Source organism: Rhinopithecus roxellana, chromosome 5 (assembly GCF_007565055.1).
Source record: "Rhinopithecus roxellana isolate Shanxi Qingling chromosome 5, ASM756505v1, whole genome shotgun sequence".
Lineage (NCBI taxonomy): Eukaryota > Metazoa > Chordata > Mammalia > Primates > Cercopithecidae > Rhinopithecus > Rhinopithecus roxellana.
The window spans coordinates 30,499,088-30,514,914 of NC_044553.1; the positions used below are offsets into that span (position 1 = coordinate 30,499,088).

At 40.5% G+C, this 15,827-nt stretch overlaps 1 protein-coding gene across 2 annotated transcripts in view; it reads right to left on the bottom strand.

The window, feature by feature from the left end:
- Window positions 1–15,827, bottom strand: part of TP53BP1 (tumor protein p53 binding protein 1) — an 86,646-nt gene that overhangs the window by 18,969 nt on the left and 51,850 nt on the right. For both annotated transcript variants that reach the window (XM_010383797.1, XM_030930733.1), the window contains 3 exons: window positions 12,822–12,914; window positions 6,396–6,879; window positions 1,924–2,076 (listed from right to left, as the gene is read on the bottom strand). In XM_010383797.1, the coding sequence (XP_010382099.1) occupies window positions 1,924–2,076; window positions 6,396–6,879; window positions 12,822–12,914 (730 nt within the window). The remainder of the gene's footprint in view (window positions 1–1,923; window positions 2,077–6,395; window positions 6,880–12,821; window positions 12,915–15,827) is intronic.

The window sequence follows — 15,827 nt, forward strand, 5'->3', positions numbered from 1 at the left end:
AAATCTTTTTAAAACATTTTTAAAATAGAGATAAAGCAGTATTTTAAAAGAATTATTTCTGGGATTTGGTATACACAAAGAACAAAAAACAGGCCAGGCACAGTGGCTCACGCCTGTAATCCCAGCACTTTGGGAGGCCAAGGCAGATCACTTGAGATCAGGAGTTCGAGACCAGCCTGGCCAACATGGTGAAATCCCATCTCTACTACAAATACAAAAATTAGCTGTGCATGGTGGCACACACCTATAATCCTAGCTACTCAGGAGGCTGAGGCAGGAGAATCGCTTGAACCCAGGAGACAGGGGTTCCAGAAGGCCAAGATGGGGCCACTGCACTCCAACCTGGGCAGCAGAGTAAGACTCTGTGACAAAAAAACAAAGGGAATAAAAAACAATTTCTCAATGAGTGCCTGTAAAACCAATGAAATCTGAATAATCTCTGGATAGTAAAACAAACAAACAACAAACAATTCCTCAAACTAACATCAAATGTTACCTGACATGAAGGCCAAATAGCCCACTGAACAATAGCAGTAATATATTCTATTTAATAGAAGTATATACTAGAGTTTAACTCTCCCTGAGTTCAACCTCCTACATGGCCAGCAGACAGAATTAAAAGAAAGTATCTGCTTAAAGGAAGAAAACAGTTGTGCCTTGCCGGGCGCGGTGGCTCACGCCTGTGATACCAGCACTTTGGGAGGCCGAGGTGGATAGAGCACGAGGTCAGGAGTTCAAGACCAGCCTGGCCAAGATGGTGAAACTCTGTCTCTACTAAAAATACAAAAATTAGCCAGGCACAGTGGCAAGCGCCTGTCATCCCAGTGACTCGGAAGGCTGAGCCAGGAGAATCGCTTGAACCCGGGAGGCAGAGGTTGCAGTGAGCTGAGATTGCACCACTGCATTCTAGCCTGGGTGACAGAGCAAGACTCTGTCTCAAAAAAAGAAAAAAGAAAAGAAAAGAAAATAGCTGTGCCTCTTACCAACTAATAAAATGGTTCCCAGATCTTAACATATACCAACTAAGGTCCCAGATCTTTAATTCTAGAAAATCTGTCTAACCTCTCTCATTATTAGATGTAAACAAAGTCAGCATATTTTGCCATTCAATATAACAAATAGTCACTAAATGCCAATACTGAGTTGACATTTGTAACTAGTCTATAATGAATCCCACTAAAAAATAAAGGTGCATTTCTTACCAACCCGTCTATGACCACACACAGATAGTGACAAAGAACTGAATGAGTAGACATGAAAATATGTGAGAAAACACAGGTAGTTAAACACAGTGTGCTAAACTTCATTTGAGTTTCCAAGGATTTAAAATAATACATACAATCTTTACACATGAGAGAGATTTATCAATCTCTTCTTTACAGAAAAGGAAAGCATGATGGGACTCATTAACTAACCAATGGTCAAACATCAAACCTACGGTTGGGGAAAGCTTTAGAAAGCAGGAAGTCTAATTTCTAACCCTGTTCTTCTATCTCTGGTAATAAAAAGATGAAGAAAAACAAAGTGTTGCACAGGAAAGGGGGAGGGGGTAGAGAGTCAAGATAATTTTTCTATAGAAAGAAATGTGGGGTCGGGGACAACAGCCCATACCTGTAATCCCAGCACTTTGGGAGGCCAAAGAAGGAGGATCACTTAAGCCTAGGAGTTCAAGACGAGTCTGGGAAACACAGTGGGACCTTGTCCCTCCAAAACATAAACAAAATTAGCCAGGCTTGGTGGTTCATGCCTGTAGAACCAACTACATGGAAGGCTGAGGCAGGAGGATCACTTGAGCCTGGGAGGCAGAGGCTGCAGTGAAACAAAATCATGCCACTGCATTCCAGCATAGGTGACAAAGTGAGACCCTGTCTCAAAAAAAAAGAAAGAAAGAAATTTGCCACACAGACTCAGAGTATATGTTACCTCAGTTACTTTTCTTTCTACTTCTGTTCCATCCACATAATACACATCTGTAATGACACGAGTGACAAGTGTGCGTACTTCCCGGATTGTTCTCATGTGACGATGTAAGACATGACCATGTGGAGGCTGAGGCATATCAAACTCTTCTTCTCCCTGTGACAGAAGACACAGAACATGAGCACAGGTCTCACTGCAAGCTGTCAAAATCACAAATCTTATGCTTCATGATGAGAACTGTTCAGAGGTTCCATGAATCTAGTGTGACAGAATCTTCCAACTGTTTTGTTTTATCCACCTATAGATAAGACCAGGGATGGATCAGTTGTATAGCCAGAGGCTAAGAGAAGTTTGTATGAGCATGACCTAAAATGACCTATTTTTGTCTAAATCAAAATCATTACACCTAGTACTTATATCTACGGACATTCAGGTGAACCTTTGACCCCTAAAAGTTCATTATTTTTAAACCATATTTCTTCTAATTCTGATGCTACCTTGCAAATGAGTAAACAAGTTTACATTTAAATCAACAGCTCTTTAGATAAAAGGAATGCACTCTTTAATCTTTTACATAAAACCAGAATGATGTATCTGTTAATCTCAGTTTATGTGTTCTTCCTGTATTAAAGTAAAAACCACAGTTCATTACCTAAAACAATGTACACTGGGCCAGGCGCGGTAGCTCACGCCTGTAATCCCAGCACTTTGGGAGGCCGAGACGGGCGGATCACGAGGTCAGGAGGTCAAGACCATCCTGACTTAACACGGGAACCCCATCTCTACTAAAAATACAAAACTTAGCTGGGCACGGTGGCGGGCGCCTGTAGTCCCAGCTACACAGGAGGCTGAGGCAGGAGAATGGCGTGAACCCGGGAGGCAGAGCTTGCAGTGAGTGGAGATCGTGCCACTGCACTCCAGCCTGGGTGACAGAGCAAGACTCCGTCTCAAAAAAAAAAAAAATGTACACTGATCTCTCCTAGAATTAAATATAAAATATTTCATCTATTCCAAAGAACAGATTATGACTAAAGAGTTGAGCTAGTGTTCAGAAATGGAAAAATTAGCAAATTAAGATTTTATATCTAGTTCTACTGCAAGAATAATGTAGGGCTAAATAAGACCCTACATTTTTATGATAACTATATTAAATAATATTACTTAGGGGGACTGAGCTTCTTTCATTCAAAAAACATTAGGCAAATATTTATCAAACAACTTAAGGGTGCCAGGTACTATACTAGACAAATAACTGCTGGAAAATTCAGGACAGGTAAAATTCATTCAACACTTCTGAAAAAATTCAAAGGCATTATTTCTTATTTACAAAAATAAAAAACTAATAACTACTGCTATTCAAAAGAATAACTGAGTTAACTAATATAGTATCCAGCTTCATTATTTCTTGTTCATAATTTTCTATTTACAGACAGCCCGAGTTCATACTTTAGTCAGATCTGGATAATTTTTAAAAGATAACTTCTTAGCAAATTAGATCTTAAAGCCTTATTTACCACCTCTAATCATTAGTTAGTTTAAGACTTTCGGCCTTTATTACCTAGGACCTGCCTGTGGCTAATAAAAAGTGCTAGAATTTCAGTCCTGTATTTCTGAAAAAATACATGTTTTCTAATAACAACTGTATCACATTTTTTCACATCTTTATCCTCCCTCCTACACCCCACTGGCTCTGTAATTCTGAAGAGAAAATGCACACTTTTGTCTCTCACCTTATCTCCCCTATGGTAGGCTGATTTTACTTTCAGCATTCAGTATCAAAGTAGCCAAGTCTTTAAAAAGAATTACACATACAAATGCAATAATGGTAATTCTGCATTTTTTTTCCTACATGTGGTAGTAATTTGCCAAAAGCTTTCAGTAATTTATCGGAATAATCCCCACTCCAGTTTCAACGTGGAAACTGGCAGAGGTGAAATATTTGCTAAAATGGAAATATGTAAATTATGTGAATAGTTATAAGTAATATCAAAGGCATGGAATGCTACTCATCGAATTATTCAAAATAGTTCTACATACACAACTCTGTCTAATGAATGGTTACAGCACAGGTCAGTCCCACCTCAATCATCAGGGTACCCACGCATGGGAACTATGACAGCCTGAACTTCCTGCCTGCACACACAATCAGACTATTCCCCACTACAGAGAAAGTCTAAAAGGTTTTAGGGCTTTACATATTGCTGAAACGCAGCCAAGAAGCTTCCCTGTATTCTTCCAATTACAACAGCCATATGAATGATCACTGCAAGACAGACACTTAAGCGTGTCTGAGAGAATAAGGAGAAAAGGTAAAGGGGCAGGTAAAAAGAAAGCTATGCTTACTCTCTTCAAATACTTTTCTGAAAAGAGGTGTCTGTAAAATAAAAAAATGGATGATCTTACCACCATTAAGGGAAGGAAACAAAATGAAAAAACCACACTTTCCCTTCCACCTGGTTCTATGTCCTTTTTGACATATAAACGAAAATTTCAAGAGTGTCAAAGTAGGCTGCCTATGCTTTTCCACTAGCACTAGCCTATATCCTATCTATAATGAAGCGGATTTTTAAAAAGCACTGACACTTGGAAAACTTGCATACAGCCTTTCTCATTTGCTAACCTCTCTTCAAAAGATGGCACACCAATTTCAATTTCTGTCATTCTATACACCATCTATATATTTGTAGTACGCTAAAATCTGCGTAACATAAAATTTAGCACTGTCTTGAACACAATGTTCATATGCCATATGTACCATAGGTGTTCAATAAATAAGAACTGTATATTATGTTTACAAAACAAACAACTTGGACAATCGGAATGAGAGGCACATCAGTAACGAAGATTTCCTAAGTAGATCCCAAATGAAGATAATCTACCACAGCAACTGAAAAGACAACTTGACCACTACACTATCTCTGATTATCTGAGGGAGATACGTGCCAAGACCCCCAGGGGATGCCTGAAACTGCAGATAATATCAAACCCTATACACTATGTTTCTTCCTATACATACAGACCCATAATATTTATAAAACAGGCACAGAAAGAGATTAATAACTAATAATAAGATAAACTATAACAATATACTGTTCACAATTTCACGGACAGATTTGTTCTTACCATAGATTTTAGTAACTTCAGCATATGATTTTTTTCTTTCCTTATTAAGACCTTTTACCTTTTCACTTAGAGGAAGCATTTTATGACTTCTCTGGCATATTCAGATTGTCGGCATCACTACTCTCAAACTTTGGGGTGAGAGTAAAACAAGGGTTACTTGAGCACAAGCAATGCAATACCATGATAGTTGATCTGATAACCAAGACAGCTACTAAGTCATTAACAGGCAGGGAGCATATATGGCACATGGATATGCTAGAAAAAGGGAGGATTCATATCCTAGCCAGGACTAAGAGGAGCAGCACTTGATTTTATCACATTACTCAGAACAGCACACAATTTGAACCTTATTATTTCTAGAATTTTCCATTTAACATTTTTGGACTGCAGCTGACCATGGACAGCTAAAACCACCAAGAAAAAGAAACCACTGATAAGCGGAGACTACTGTTTACTAGTAACTTCCAAATTTTCTCTGCCATGGATCCCACTCTGCCACTCAATGAAATGTTGTGAACTTCTATGTATTTGTTAACACATACATTTCTACAACTTCTTTTTATCTACTCAATTTTTTTTTTTTAAGAGACAAGGTCTCACTATGTTGCCCAGTCTAGTCTCAAACTCCTGGGCTCAAGTAATCCTCCCACCTGTGCCTCCAAAAGTGCTGGGATTTCAGGCATGTGCCACCATGCACAGCCACCTACTTAATTTTTACTAGTACCAATACTTCCCCACTCTATTCCCTGGAACCTGGTATTCCTCCAGCCTCACTTTCATCAGCCCCAATCCTTTTCCTCACATTAGCTTCTAGTTTAGCCTCTCTTCTGCAGTTCCCAGTCACCTGGGGACTTTTCCCCATCTCTCTCTATTCCTGTTACCATTCTTTCTGTTTCATATACTGAAATACACTATTCTTCATGCTGCTTCTTTCCCCTTTACCTTCTACTCTGAATTCCTGAGAACCATGATGAAATAGACTTAAGGGAGAAAAAATCAGATCTGATGGTTAGAGGGAAGGATAAAAAATTATGGAGAAGGAAATGAGTGAATGTAGAAGAGTATTACAGGAGTAAACCCAGGCTGAATCTCTGGCTTTCTCCTCCAGTAAAGACCTACCTAAAAAACTGTAGCAATACTACATTTTCCCTAAAAGACTATCTAATGGCTATAGCTACCCACAATTTCACTACCATATCTGTATCTTGGAAAAGTTGTTTTTGTCTTTCAACCACTGTTCTGTCCAAAACGTTCAAGAATTGTCATTAAGTAGACATGCCACAACTTAAATTCTCTGAGAATCCTGAAAGTCAAAAACAGGGCCTCTGATGCACCCTAGTATGTTCTCTCACCTGGCTATGGAGTGACTCTGTATCATCCCCAGAAGCACTGACTGGTTTCTCACCACTCCCCCTCTCAGTCTGAACTGTGGCATCTTGCTTTCCACAGTTCTGGTCCACTGTACTGGTCCCCTGCTCACACACATTCTTTATAGTCTGGGTTGCTGCTGAAACAGTTTCTGGGACCCTCAGGGAACACTCCATGGTTTGGATTCCTATGTTATTTTGGCTGGGCCTTTCAATCAAGGCCTTACTAGGATTTTCCTGATTAGTATTCCGTCCTTCTTTCTGGTCTTCTAGCACATCTGTCACCATTGCCTCTCCTTGAGGACTGGATGGCCCTTGTATGACCATCTTCTGGGAAGCAGGAGAAACAGGGTCCTTGACAGGACTAATGGGCTTCATAGGCTGTTGACTTTGCCTGATTGTATGGTCACCCTCCAATTTTTCTTTCTCCTCTTCTCCTTGAGAACTTGGAAAGTGGAGCAAGTTCCCCCTGAAAATGCAACATATAAAGAAGCCATGTCAATTAAGCAAGTGTATGTGTGAATGTGTGTGTGTGTGCGCGTGTGTGTGTGTAGTGGCAAGGGGGGAGCCATATTTTGACAATTTGAGAAATGTAAGGAAGGGAGAAATTCAGGTAATCAAGCATTATCACCTTGGGAGGCCTCTCATTATAATTTCACTCCTGGAAAAAAAATAATGGTAGATTGGAACAATTCCACCATGATGATAAAAGAGTCATAAAATTTCTTCCCATCACTAGCTATGAACTCTGAAACTTGATGCAGGAAAATGAAGTAAACAAAAAGATGTAAACCCATTACTGAAGTCATAGACAATGAAGGGCAACTTAGAGATCTATTTTGAAAAAATATCAATTAGGTCAAGATGTCTCATCTGGCCTTATGAATGGTTCTAACATTCCTTAACTGACTCCTAACATTCTAGATACTGTTTATCCCCCCTGACCAATATTTTTAAGACAGAAAATCTGATTTATAAAGGATAAAGCTGTAGGTAGATTCTAGTTTTGTCAGCTATACTGATATATCTACAACTAAACATTTCAGAATGAATTGTTTCTCAAAGACAGTTCTCAAGATATAGCCAATTTCTTTTCATAAGTCATCCCATTTGGGTATCAGTGATTTGTTCCTTTTTTCCACAAGTATTTGCTGAATGTCTCCTACAAACCACATACCATGATTTCTGAAGTGACTAGGAGCTTTCTTAAATATCCCTAACAGGCCAGGCGTGGTGGCTTACGCCTGTAATCCCAGCACTTTGGGAGGCCAAGGTGGGCGGATCACGAGGTCAGGAGATCAAGACCATCCTGGCTAACACAGAGAAACCAAGTCTCTACCGAAAATACAAAAAAGTAGCCGGGCGTGGTGGTGGGCGCCTGTAGTCCCAGCTACTCGGGAGGCTGAGGCAGAAGAATGGCATGAACCCGTGAGGCGGAGCTTGCAGTGAGCCGAGATCGTGCCACTGCACTCCAGCCTGGGCGACAGAGCGAGACTCCGTCTCAAAAAAAAAAATCCCTAACAATTCTCCAGAATAAAAACGTCCAGGCTAACTCCAAGTCAACAGAAATTTGACGTCCATGTCTTATCCATTTTTATATTTAAAACACCTAACTCACAGCTTAATATAAAATAGATGCTTAATACATGTACTTTGAACAGAAGACTGAATGTTCTCTGAATCAATTAATTGTAAAATCTACTCAGATTAAACCAACATAATGCAGTTTTAGGCTCCATTACATGTACAACAGCCAGAATAAAGATAAAAGGAATCCATTCTGAACTGACCAAGCTAAGACCACATCTGGAATATCTGTTTCAGTTCTGGGCATGACAGTTTACAAGGAATAAACTGTAGATAAACCCAGAAGGTAACACGAAGGACGATAAGGGGCCTAGAAACCATGTCATATGTTGATTTAAGTATGTGGCCAGAAAAAGATAGAGCTGGGGCTGTCTCCTATTTGACAGAAGCTCTTATCCTTCAGCAGGAAGTGCTCTTCAGGGATTGCTCTGCTCTAGATCTTTAAGGAAAAGGAAAAAAGAAGTTTCTGAGGTTTCTATATTGTTTACCTCAGCCTACCAGAACAGGAGCTCAAAGAGGGATTTGGAATAGAGTTCTAACCAAGAAGAGCTTAGTATATATACATTTGGTTGTTACAGTTTGTGCCCTATCCCTCAGAAACCTCAACTGAATGAAAATATATGGTCCAATGAAGAAGAAGTAAGAACATGACCACCAGGAGACACCTACCATGAGTAGCACTTACCTTTTATGAGGTTTATAAATGTTCATATATGTAAGATATTGAGCACAGCAGATAATCAATATTAGATGTATAAGACAATGCAAATAAAGAGACTCAGTTCACCTTCAGTATCAACTAAATATTCATATTTAAATCTTTAAGACATCTAACATACCAATGGCTGAGCAAGAAGGAAAGGATTAAAAAGCCAGAAGAGCCAGGACTCAATTTTAGGAATTCAATTATTGTTGTTTCCTATCCTAAACAAGCTTATAAATTTTATCTCATGCTACAGACTAAATGTCTATGTCCTCTTCACCCCAAGACTCATATATTAAATCCTAACCCCCAAGGTGATGGTATTAAGAGGCAGAGCCCTCATGAATAGTGTTAGTGCCCTTATAAAAGAGACCTCAGAGAGCTCTCTTGCCCCCAGCTGCCATGTGAGAACAGCTGTCTATGAACCAGGAAGCAGGCCCTCACCAGACACCAAATCTGCCACTGATTTGATCTAGAACTTCTCAGCCTCCAGAAATGAGAGAAATAAATTCTTTTGTTTATAAGTTATCTAGTCTATGGCAGTTTGTTGTAGCAGCCCAAAGAGACTAAGACACCTCAGAAGCTATTTATTCAGGTTAGAACATCTGAATGGAATTTTACTTCTACAGCAATCCAATAAATTATAAGAAGTGCCATACCTCTGTCCCTCTCCAGTAGTTCTAGCTATGCAATTCTACTCTGGTCACTATACGCCAGACTTAGAAACTGATGCTAAGAAAGTAAATTTTAGGCTGGGCACAGTGGCTCACGCCAGTAATCCCAGCACTTTGGGAAGCCAAGACAGGTGGATCACCTGAGGTGAGGAGTTCAAGACCTGCCTGGCCAACATGGCAAAACCCCATCTCTACTAAAAATACAAAAAAATTAGCCAGGCATGGTGGCGTACACCTGTAGTCCCAGCTACTTGGGGGGCTGAGGCAGGAGAATCCCTTGAACCTGGGAGGTGGAGGTCGCAGTGAGCCAAGATCGCCCTACTGCACTTCCAGCCTGGATGACAGACCAAGACTCCATCTCCAAAAAAAAAAAAAAAAAAATTAATCCAAATTGAAATAGGAAAGAATACATCTCCATATTTAACAAATGTCTAACTATTCTATTCTGAGTGTAGCTGTGTTTATGAGGCATCTGGAATCAAACACAGCTAGATTCCCAGGTCTCTGCTCCACCAAGGTTAAACAGTATCACCAACATCTTGGCACCTCTATTTTAAAATGCTTTAATAAAAAAGCAAGGCAATTCAATGACATCAATAAATTCAGTAATAGATGGGTCATTACTACACCACTTTTAAAATCACATGATTTCAGATCATCTGATTCCCAAGAATATCAACAAGCTCACACTTATTCAGAATGCCCATTTAAAGCATTGACATATTTATTTTAAATATTTATTTCAATAATGAACATAGAAATTTAGAAATTATGCTACCTATTACTTTTTTTTTTTTTTTTTTTTGAGAATGAGTCTTGCTCTGTCGCCCAGGCTGTAGTGCAGTGGCACCATCTTGGCTCACTGCAACCTCCACCTCCAGGGTTCAAGTGATTCTCATGCCTCAGCCTCCAGAGTAGCTGGGACTACAAGTACGGACCACCCCACCTGGCTAATTTTTGTATTTTCAGGAGAGACGGGTTTTTACCATGTTGGCCAGGCTGGTCACTAACTCCTGGCCTCAAGTGATCACCTCTTCTCATCCTCCCAAAGTGCTGGGATGACAGGCATGAGCCACCCCATCCAGTCTTTTTTTTTTTTTTTTTTTTTTTTTTTTAAAGACAGAGTCTGGCTTTGTCTCCCAGGCTGGAGTGCAGTAGCACACTCTTGGCTCACTATAACCTCCACCTCCTGGGCTCAAGCCATCCTCTCACCTCAGCATCCCAAGTAGCTGAGACTACAGGGATGCACCACTAAACCTGGCTAATTTTGTACTTTTGTAGAGACGAAGTTTCCCCATGATGCCCAGGCTGGTCTCCAACTCTGGAGCTCAGGCCATCCACCCATCTTGGTCTATCAAAGTGCCACCGTGCCTGGCTAAATCATGCTACTTATATCACTATTAGTGATATACCTACTGACAAAACATTATCACATTGTCTAATTAGAAAATCACTGAATTTTAGAGGTGAAAGATACTCATTTCATAATGAAAATACAGGTTCTTTTCCATTGCCATTACTTATTTCTCTACACTAAATATAAGAATCATATATTCCATACAAGATACTCTGTTTTTTTTTTTTTAAGACACGGTCTCACTCTATTCCCCAGGCTAATGTGCAGTGGCGAGACCACAGCTCACTGCAGCCTTGACCTCCCAGGTTCAACAGATCATCCCACTTCAGTCTTCCAAGTAGCTGGGACCACAAGCGCATGCCACCACATCCAGCTTTTTTTTTTTTTTCTTTCTTTTTTTCTTGGTAGAAACAGGGTCTCACTATGTCACCCAGGCTCATCTCGAACTCCTGGCCTCAAGTAATCCTCATGCTTTGACCTCCAAGTGCTGGGATTCCAGGGGTGAGCCACCGTGGCTGGCCACCTCCTTAATTATTTAAATAGAGAAAAAGGGCCTGTAACTCAAAACTTTTTTCCTGACTCAGAACTGTCCTAAGAGATTATGGAGTAAATAAATTATGGGGCTAAGCACAGTGGCTCGTATCTGTAATTCTAGCACATTGGGAAGACGAGGCAGGAGGATCACTTGAGCCCAGGAGTTTGAGACCAGCCTGGGCAACATACTGAAACCTTGTCTCTACAGAAAGTTTAAAAAAAAAAAAAAATTAGCCAGACGTGGCAGCACATGCCTGCAGTCCTAGCTACTCAGGGGGTTGAGGCAGGAGGATTGCTTGAGCAAAACTGCTTGCACAAAGGTTAGTTTGAGGCTGCTGTGAGCTACTACTGCACCACTGCACTTCAGTCTGGGTGACAGAGTAAGATCCTGTCTCTAAAAAGAAAAAGAAATTACGGAAAAATTAATTCCATCAAGTCTGAAAAACTTGAAATTTGGGATGTTAAACATCTCATATTTTGCTCTGTGGGAAGCTAAGGAGAAATAAAAAGTCTGTTAAAAGTAAACATGATTTCCAAAATAAGAAAAACTAATCTAAGAAATGCAGAATTACATAAATTATTTTCATAGGTAGGGCACGGTGGCTTACACTTATATTCCTAACACTTTTGGATGCCAAGGTGGGAGGACTGCTTGATCCCAGGAGTTTGAAACCAGACTGGACAACATAGTGAGAAGCCATCTCTACAAAGAATAAAAAAATTAGCCTGTATGGTGGCACATGCTTGTGGTCCTAGCTAGTTGGGAGGCTGAAGCCCAGGAAGTAAAGGCTTCAGTGAGCCATGTTCACGCCACTTCACTCCAGCCTGGTGACAGAGTGAGACCCTATCTCAAAATAAATAAATACATTTATGAAGACAGTAATTTCAAATTGATACAACTGGCAGATAAAGACAAAAATGTGTATCTATAAAATATTTAACAAAATTTCTCATGATAGCTCATGAATCCATCCAGAATACATCATAGTCCCACAAGGTATAAAAAAAAAAAGGTAAGCTAAGCTTACAAAATAGTAGCAGTACATCTTAGTCTGTTTTCTGCTGCTATAACAGAATTCCCACTAGACTGGGAAATTTATAAAGAAAAGAGATTTACAGGATTTGGCTCACGGTTCTGAATGTTGAAAAGTCCAAGGACATGGCACCAGCATCTGGATGGCCAGCTGGTGAGGACCTTCTAGCTGTAACATAACACGGTGGAAGGCATCACATGGTAAGGGTGCATGCAAGAAGGTGGAAAGGGGGCCAAACAGACCCTTCAGTCTTTTATAATTAACCCATGCTCACCGTAACAGCCTTAATGCATTCATATGGGCAGTGCCCCCATGGCCTAATTACCTCTTTTTAGTGTGTGTGTGCTCAACTTCTGTAGCTTTATACCAATACCACTAATTACCTCTCAACATTGTTGCACTAGGGGTTAAGCTTCCAACACATGCCACATTCAAACCATAGCACGCTACATATTAGGATTTGGGCACCAACCATTTTGTGAACCAATGGAGCCCAAAAGATTCTATAAAAATAATGCTTACCTGATGGGTGCAGTGGGGGGATCCTCACTTCCAGCCTCATTCTCTTGCCTGGCTTCACAGATACAGCTAAACACAGACATGGTCTTCTGGGGACTAGGACAATATATTAAAGCAATATATTGTTAGTTTTGAAAAGAAAAGTCCTTTTGGAGAGTATCTTTTTATGCACAGAGGAAATAAAATGCTTTCTCTGCATATCAAACTCCAAATCACCTTACACCAAAATGCAAATTCTCCATATTTGTTTTGAATTAGCATAATTTAAAATTCTCAAGGAAGATTTACTGGAAATAAGGCAGACAGAGAACTGTATTAAATACCATAAAGATGTAATCAGCAAAATCCAGAATGTAGAAAATTATACAACAATCTGTACCTTCAACAAATAATTTGCAAGCAAGAGGCAAAAAAAAAAAAAAAAAAAAAAAAAAGACTGGAGGGGTACTCTATATTTTAAAAGACTTAAAGAGACACAATCAAATGCAATATGTGGACCTTATTTAGATCTTGAGTCAAACTGTAAAACACCGTTTATGAGACAATCAGAGAAATCTGAACATTGAATATTTTATTATATTAAGGAACCACTGTCAATTTTTTAAAGTATGATAATAGTAATACGGTTAGGTTTAAAATAAGAATCCGGCCGGGCGCAGTGGCTCAAGCCTGTAATCCCAGCACTTTGGGAGGCCGAGACGGGCAGATCACGAGGTCAGGAGATCGAGACCATCCTGGCTAACACGGTGAAACCTCGTCTCTACTAAAAAATACAGAAAACTAGCCGGGCGAGGTGGCGGGCGCCTGTAGTCCCAGCTACTCGGGAGGCTGAGGCAGGAGAATGGCGTGAACCCGGGAGGCGGAGCTTGCAGTGAGCTGAGATCCAGCCACTGCACTCCAGCCTGGGCGACAGAGCGAGACTCCGTCTCAAAAAATAAATAAATAAATAAAATAAAATAAAATAAGAATCCTTATCTTTTGCAGACAGCACTGAAGTATTTCAGATAAAATTATATAATGCTGAAATTATCTTCAAAATAATTCAGTAGGGAGAGGGGTGCTGGAAATATAAATGAATCAAGACTGGCCATAAGAAATTTTTGCAACTGGATGATGAATACACAGCAGTTCATTATACTACTCTCTCTACTTTCGTATATGCTTGAAACCTTCTATAGTAAAATAGAGAAAAAGAAATAAAATGAGAAATAAGGTGATAGCAAGTAATCTGAACAGAGTACAGTTACTAACAACACTTAAAAGCTTCACGTAGGCTGGGCACGGGGGCTTATACCTGTAATCCTACCACTTTGGGAGGCTGAGCCAGGCGGATCACTTGAGCTTCAGGAGTTAGAGACTAGCCTGGGCAACATGACGAAACCCCATCTCTATTAAAAATACAAAAATTAGCCAGCTTGGTGACAGGTGCCTGTAGTCCCAGCTCCTTGTGGGGCTGAGGCAGATCGCTTGAGCCTGGGAGGTCAAGGCTGCAGTGAACTGTGATCGCATCACTGCACTGCAGCCTGGTTGACAAAGTGAGACCCTGTCTCAAACAAACAAACAAAAAAGCTCCACCTAAATGCAGATGAACCAAGGACTACTTCCAATATTGTGACAGAGCTTACTTTAGATGATCTGTTAGAGTGAACCCAATGGCAAATAAGTCAAAATTTTTTAAAATTCAGATTCTTACCTAGAAAATTTTCTTCACAACATCAAAAAATTCATCTCATTCTAAGATCCACCATTCCAACCCTCTGCTCAAAGCTTTTCCTTATTTTCTCCTCTCTACTTCCTACCCTGAAGGTTCTAGAAGCTTTAGCAACATACTCTGTTCCCTCTGAATACGCGTATGTACAGACTAATAACAACTTATTCCTGGCCAAAAATTCTGTTAAAGCCAAATGGACCAGATACACACTCCACTTTCTTCAGCTTCTAAGACTGCATATCATTAAAGGTTCTTCAAATGAAAAAGGACTCTAAGGTACTTATCTTTCAGATTAAATATACAATAGCTCAGAGAGGAACTAATCTCTCTAAGACATAGCTAAGAACTGATCAAAAGACTTTGAAAAAGGTCAGAAACTCACAAGTGAGGAGTTACATTTAGTCCACAGGTCTCTTTTATTTGGTATTTTATTTTTAAAAATCCAGATTTCTTTTTAAAAACAAAGATGTGGCAACAATAAGTTTGCAGTCTCGCATGACAGCTACTGGCTGGAGTTCAGTAGGGCACACCCTTTCACATGGACCATACATTCAGTTTGCCATTGTCCTCAACACTCTGTCTTGTACCAGCCACTTTAGTCATTTACAGTACCCGCCTAGCCTCTAATTTAAGAATTCTTGCCGGGCGAGGTAGCTCAAGCCTGTAATCCCAGCACTTTGGGAGGCCGAGACGGGCGGATCACGAGGTCAGGAGATCGAGACCATCCTGGCTAACATGGTGAAACCTCGTCTCTACTAAAAAAAAATACAAAAAACTAGCCGGGTGAGGTGGCGGGCACCTGTAGTCCCAGCTACTCGAGAGGCTGAGGCAGGAGAATGGCGTAAACCCGGGAGGCGGAGCTTGCAGTGAGCTGAGATCCGGCCACTGCACTCCAGCCCGGGAGACAGAGCGAGACTCCGTCTCAAAAAAAAAAATTCTTGGTGGGGCATGGTGGCTCACATCTGTAATCCTAGCACTTTGGGAAGTTAAGGCAGGCAGATCACTTGAGCCCAGGAGTTCAAGACTGGCCTGGGCAACATAGTGAAATCCCCATCTCTACAAAAATACAAAAATTAGCCAGATGAGGTGGTGCATGCCTGTAGCCCCAGCTACTCAGGTGGCTGAGGCAGGAGGATCGCTGGAGCTCAGGATGTTGAGGTTGCAGTGAGTCATGATGGCATCACTGTCCTCTAGCCTGGGCAACACAGCAAGATTCTGTCTCAAAAAAGAAAATAAAAAAAAAGAATTCTTAGGCCGGGCGCGGTGGCTCAAGCCTGTAATCCCAGAACTTTGGGAGG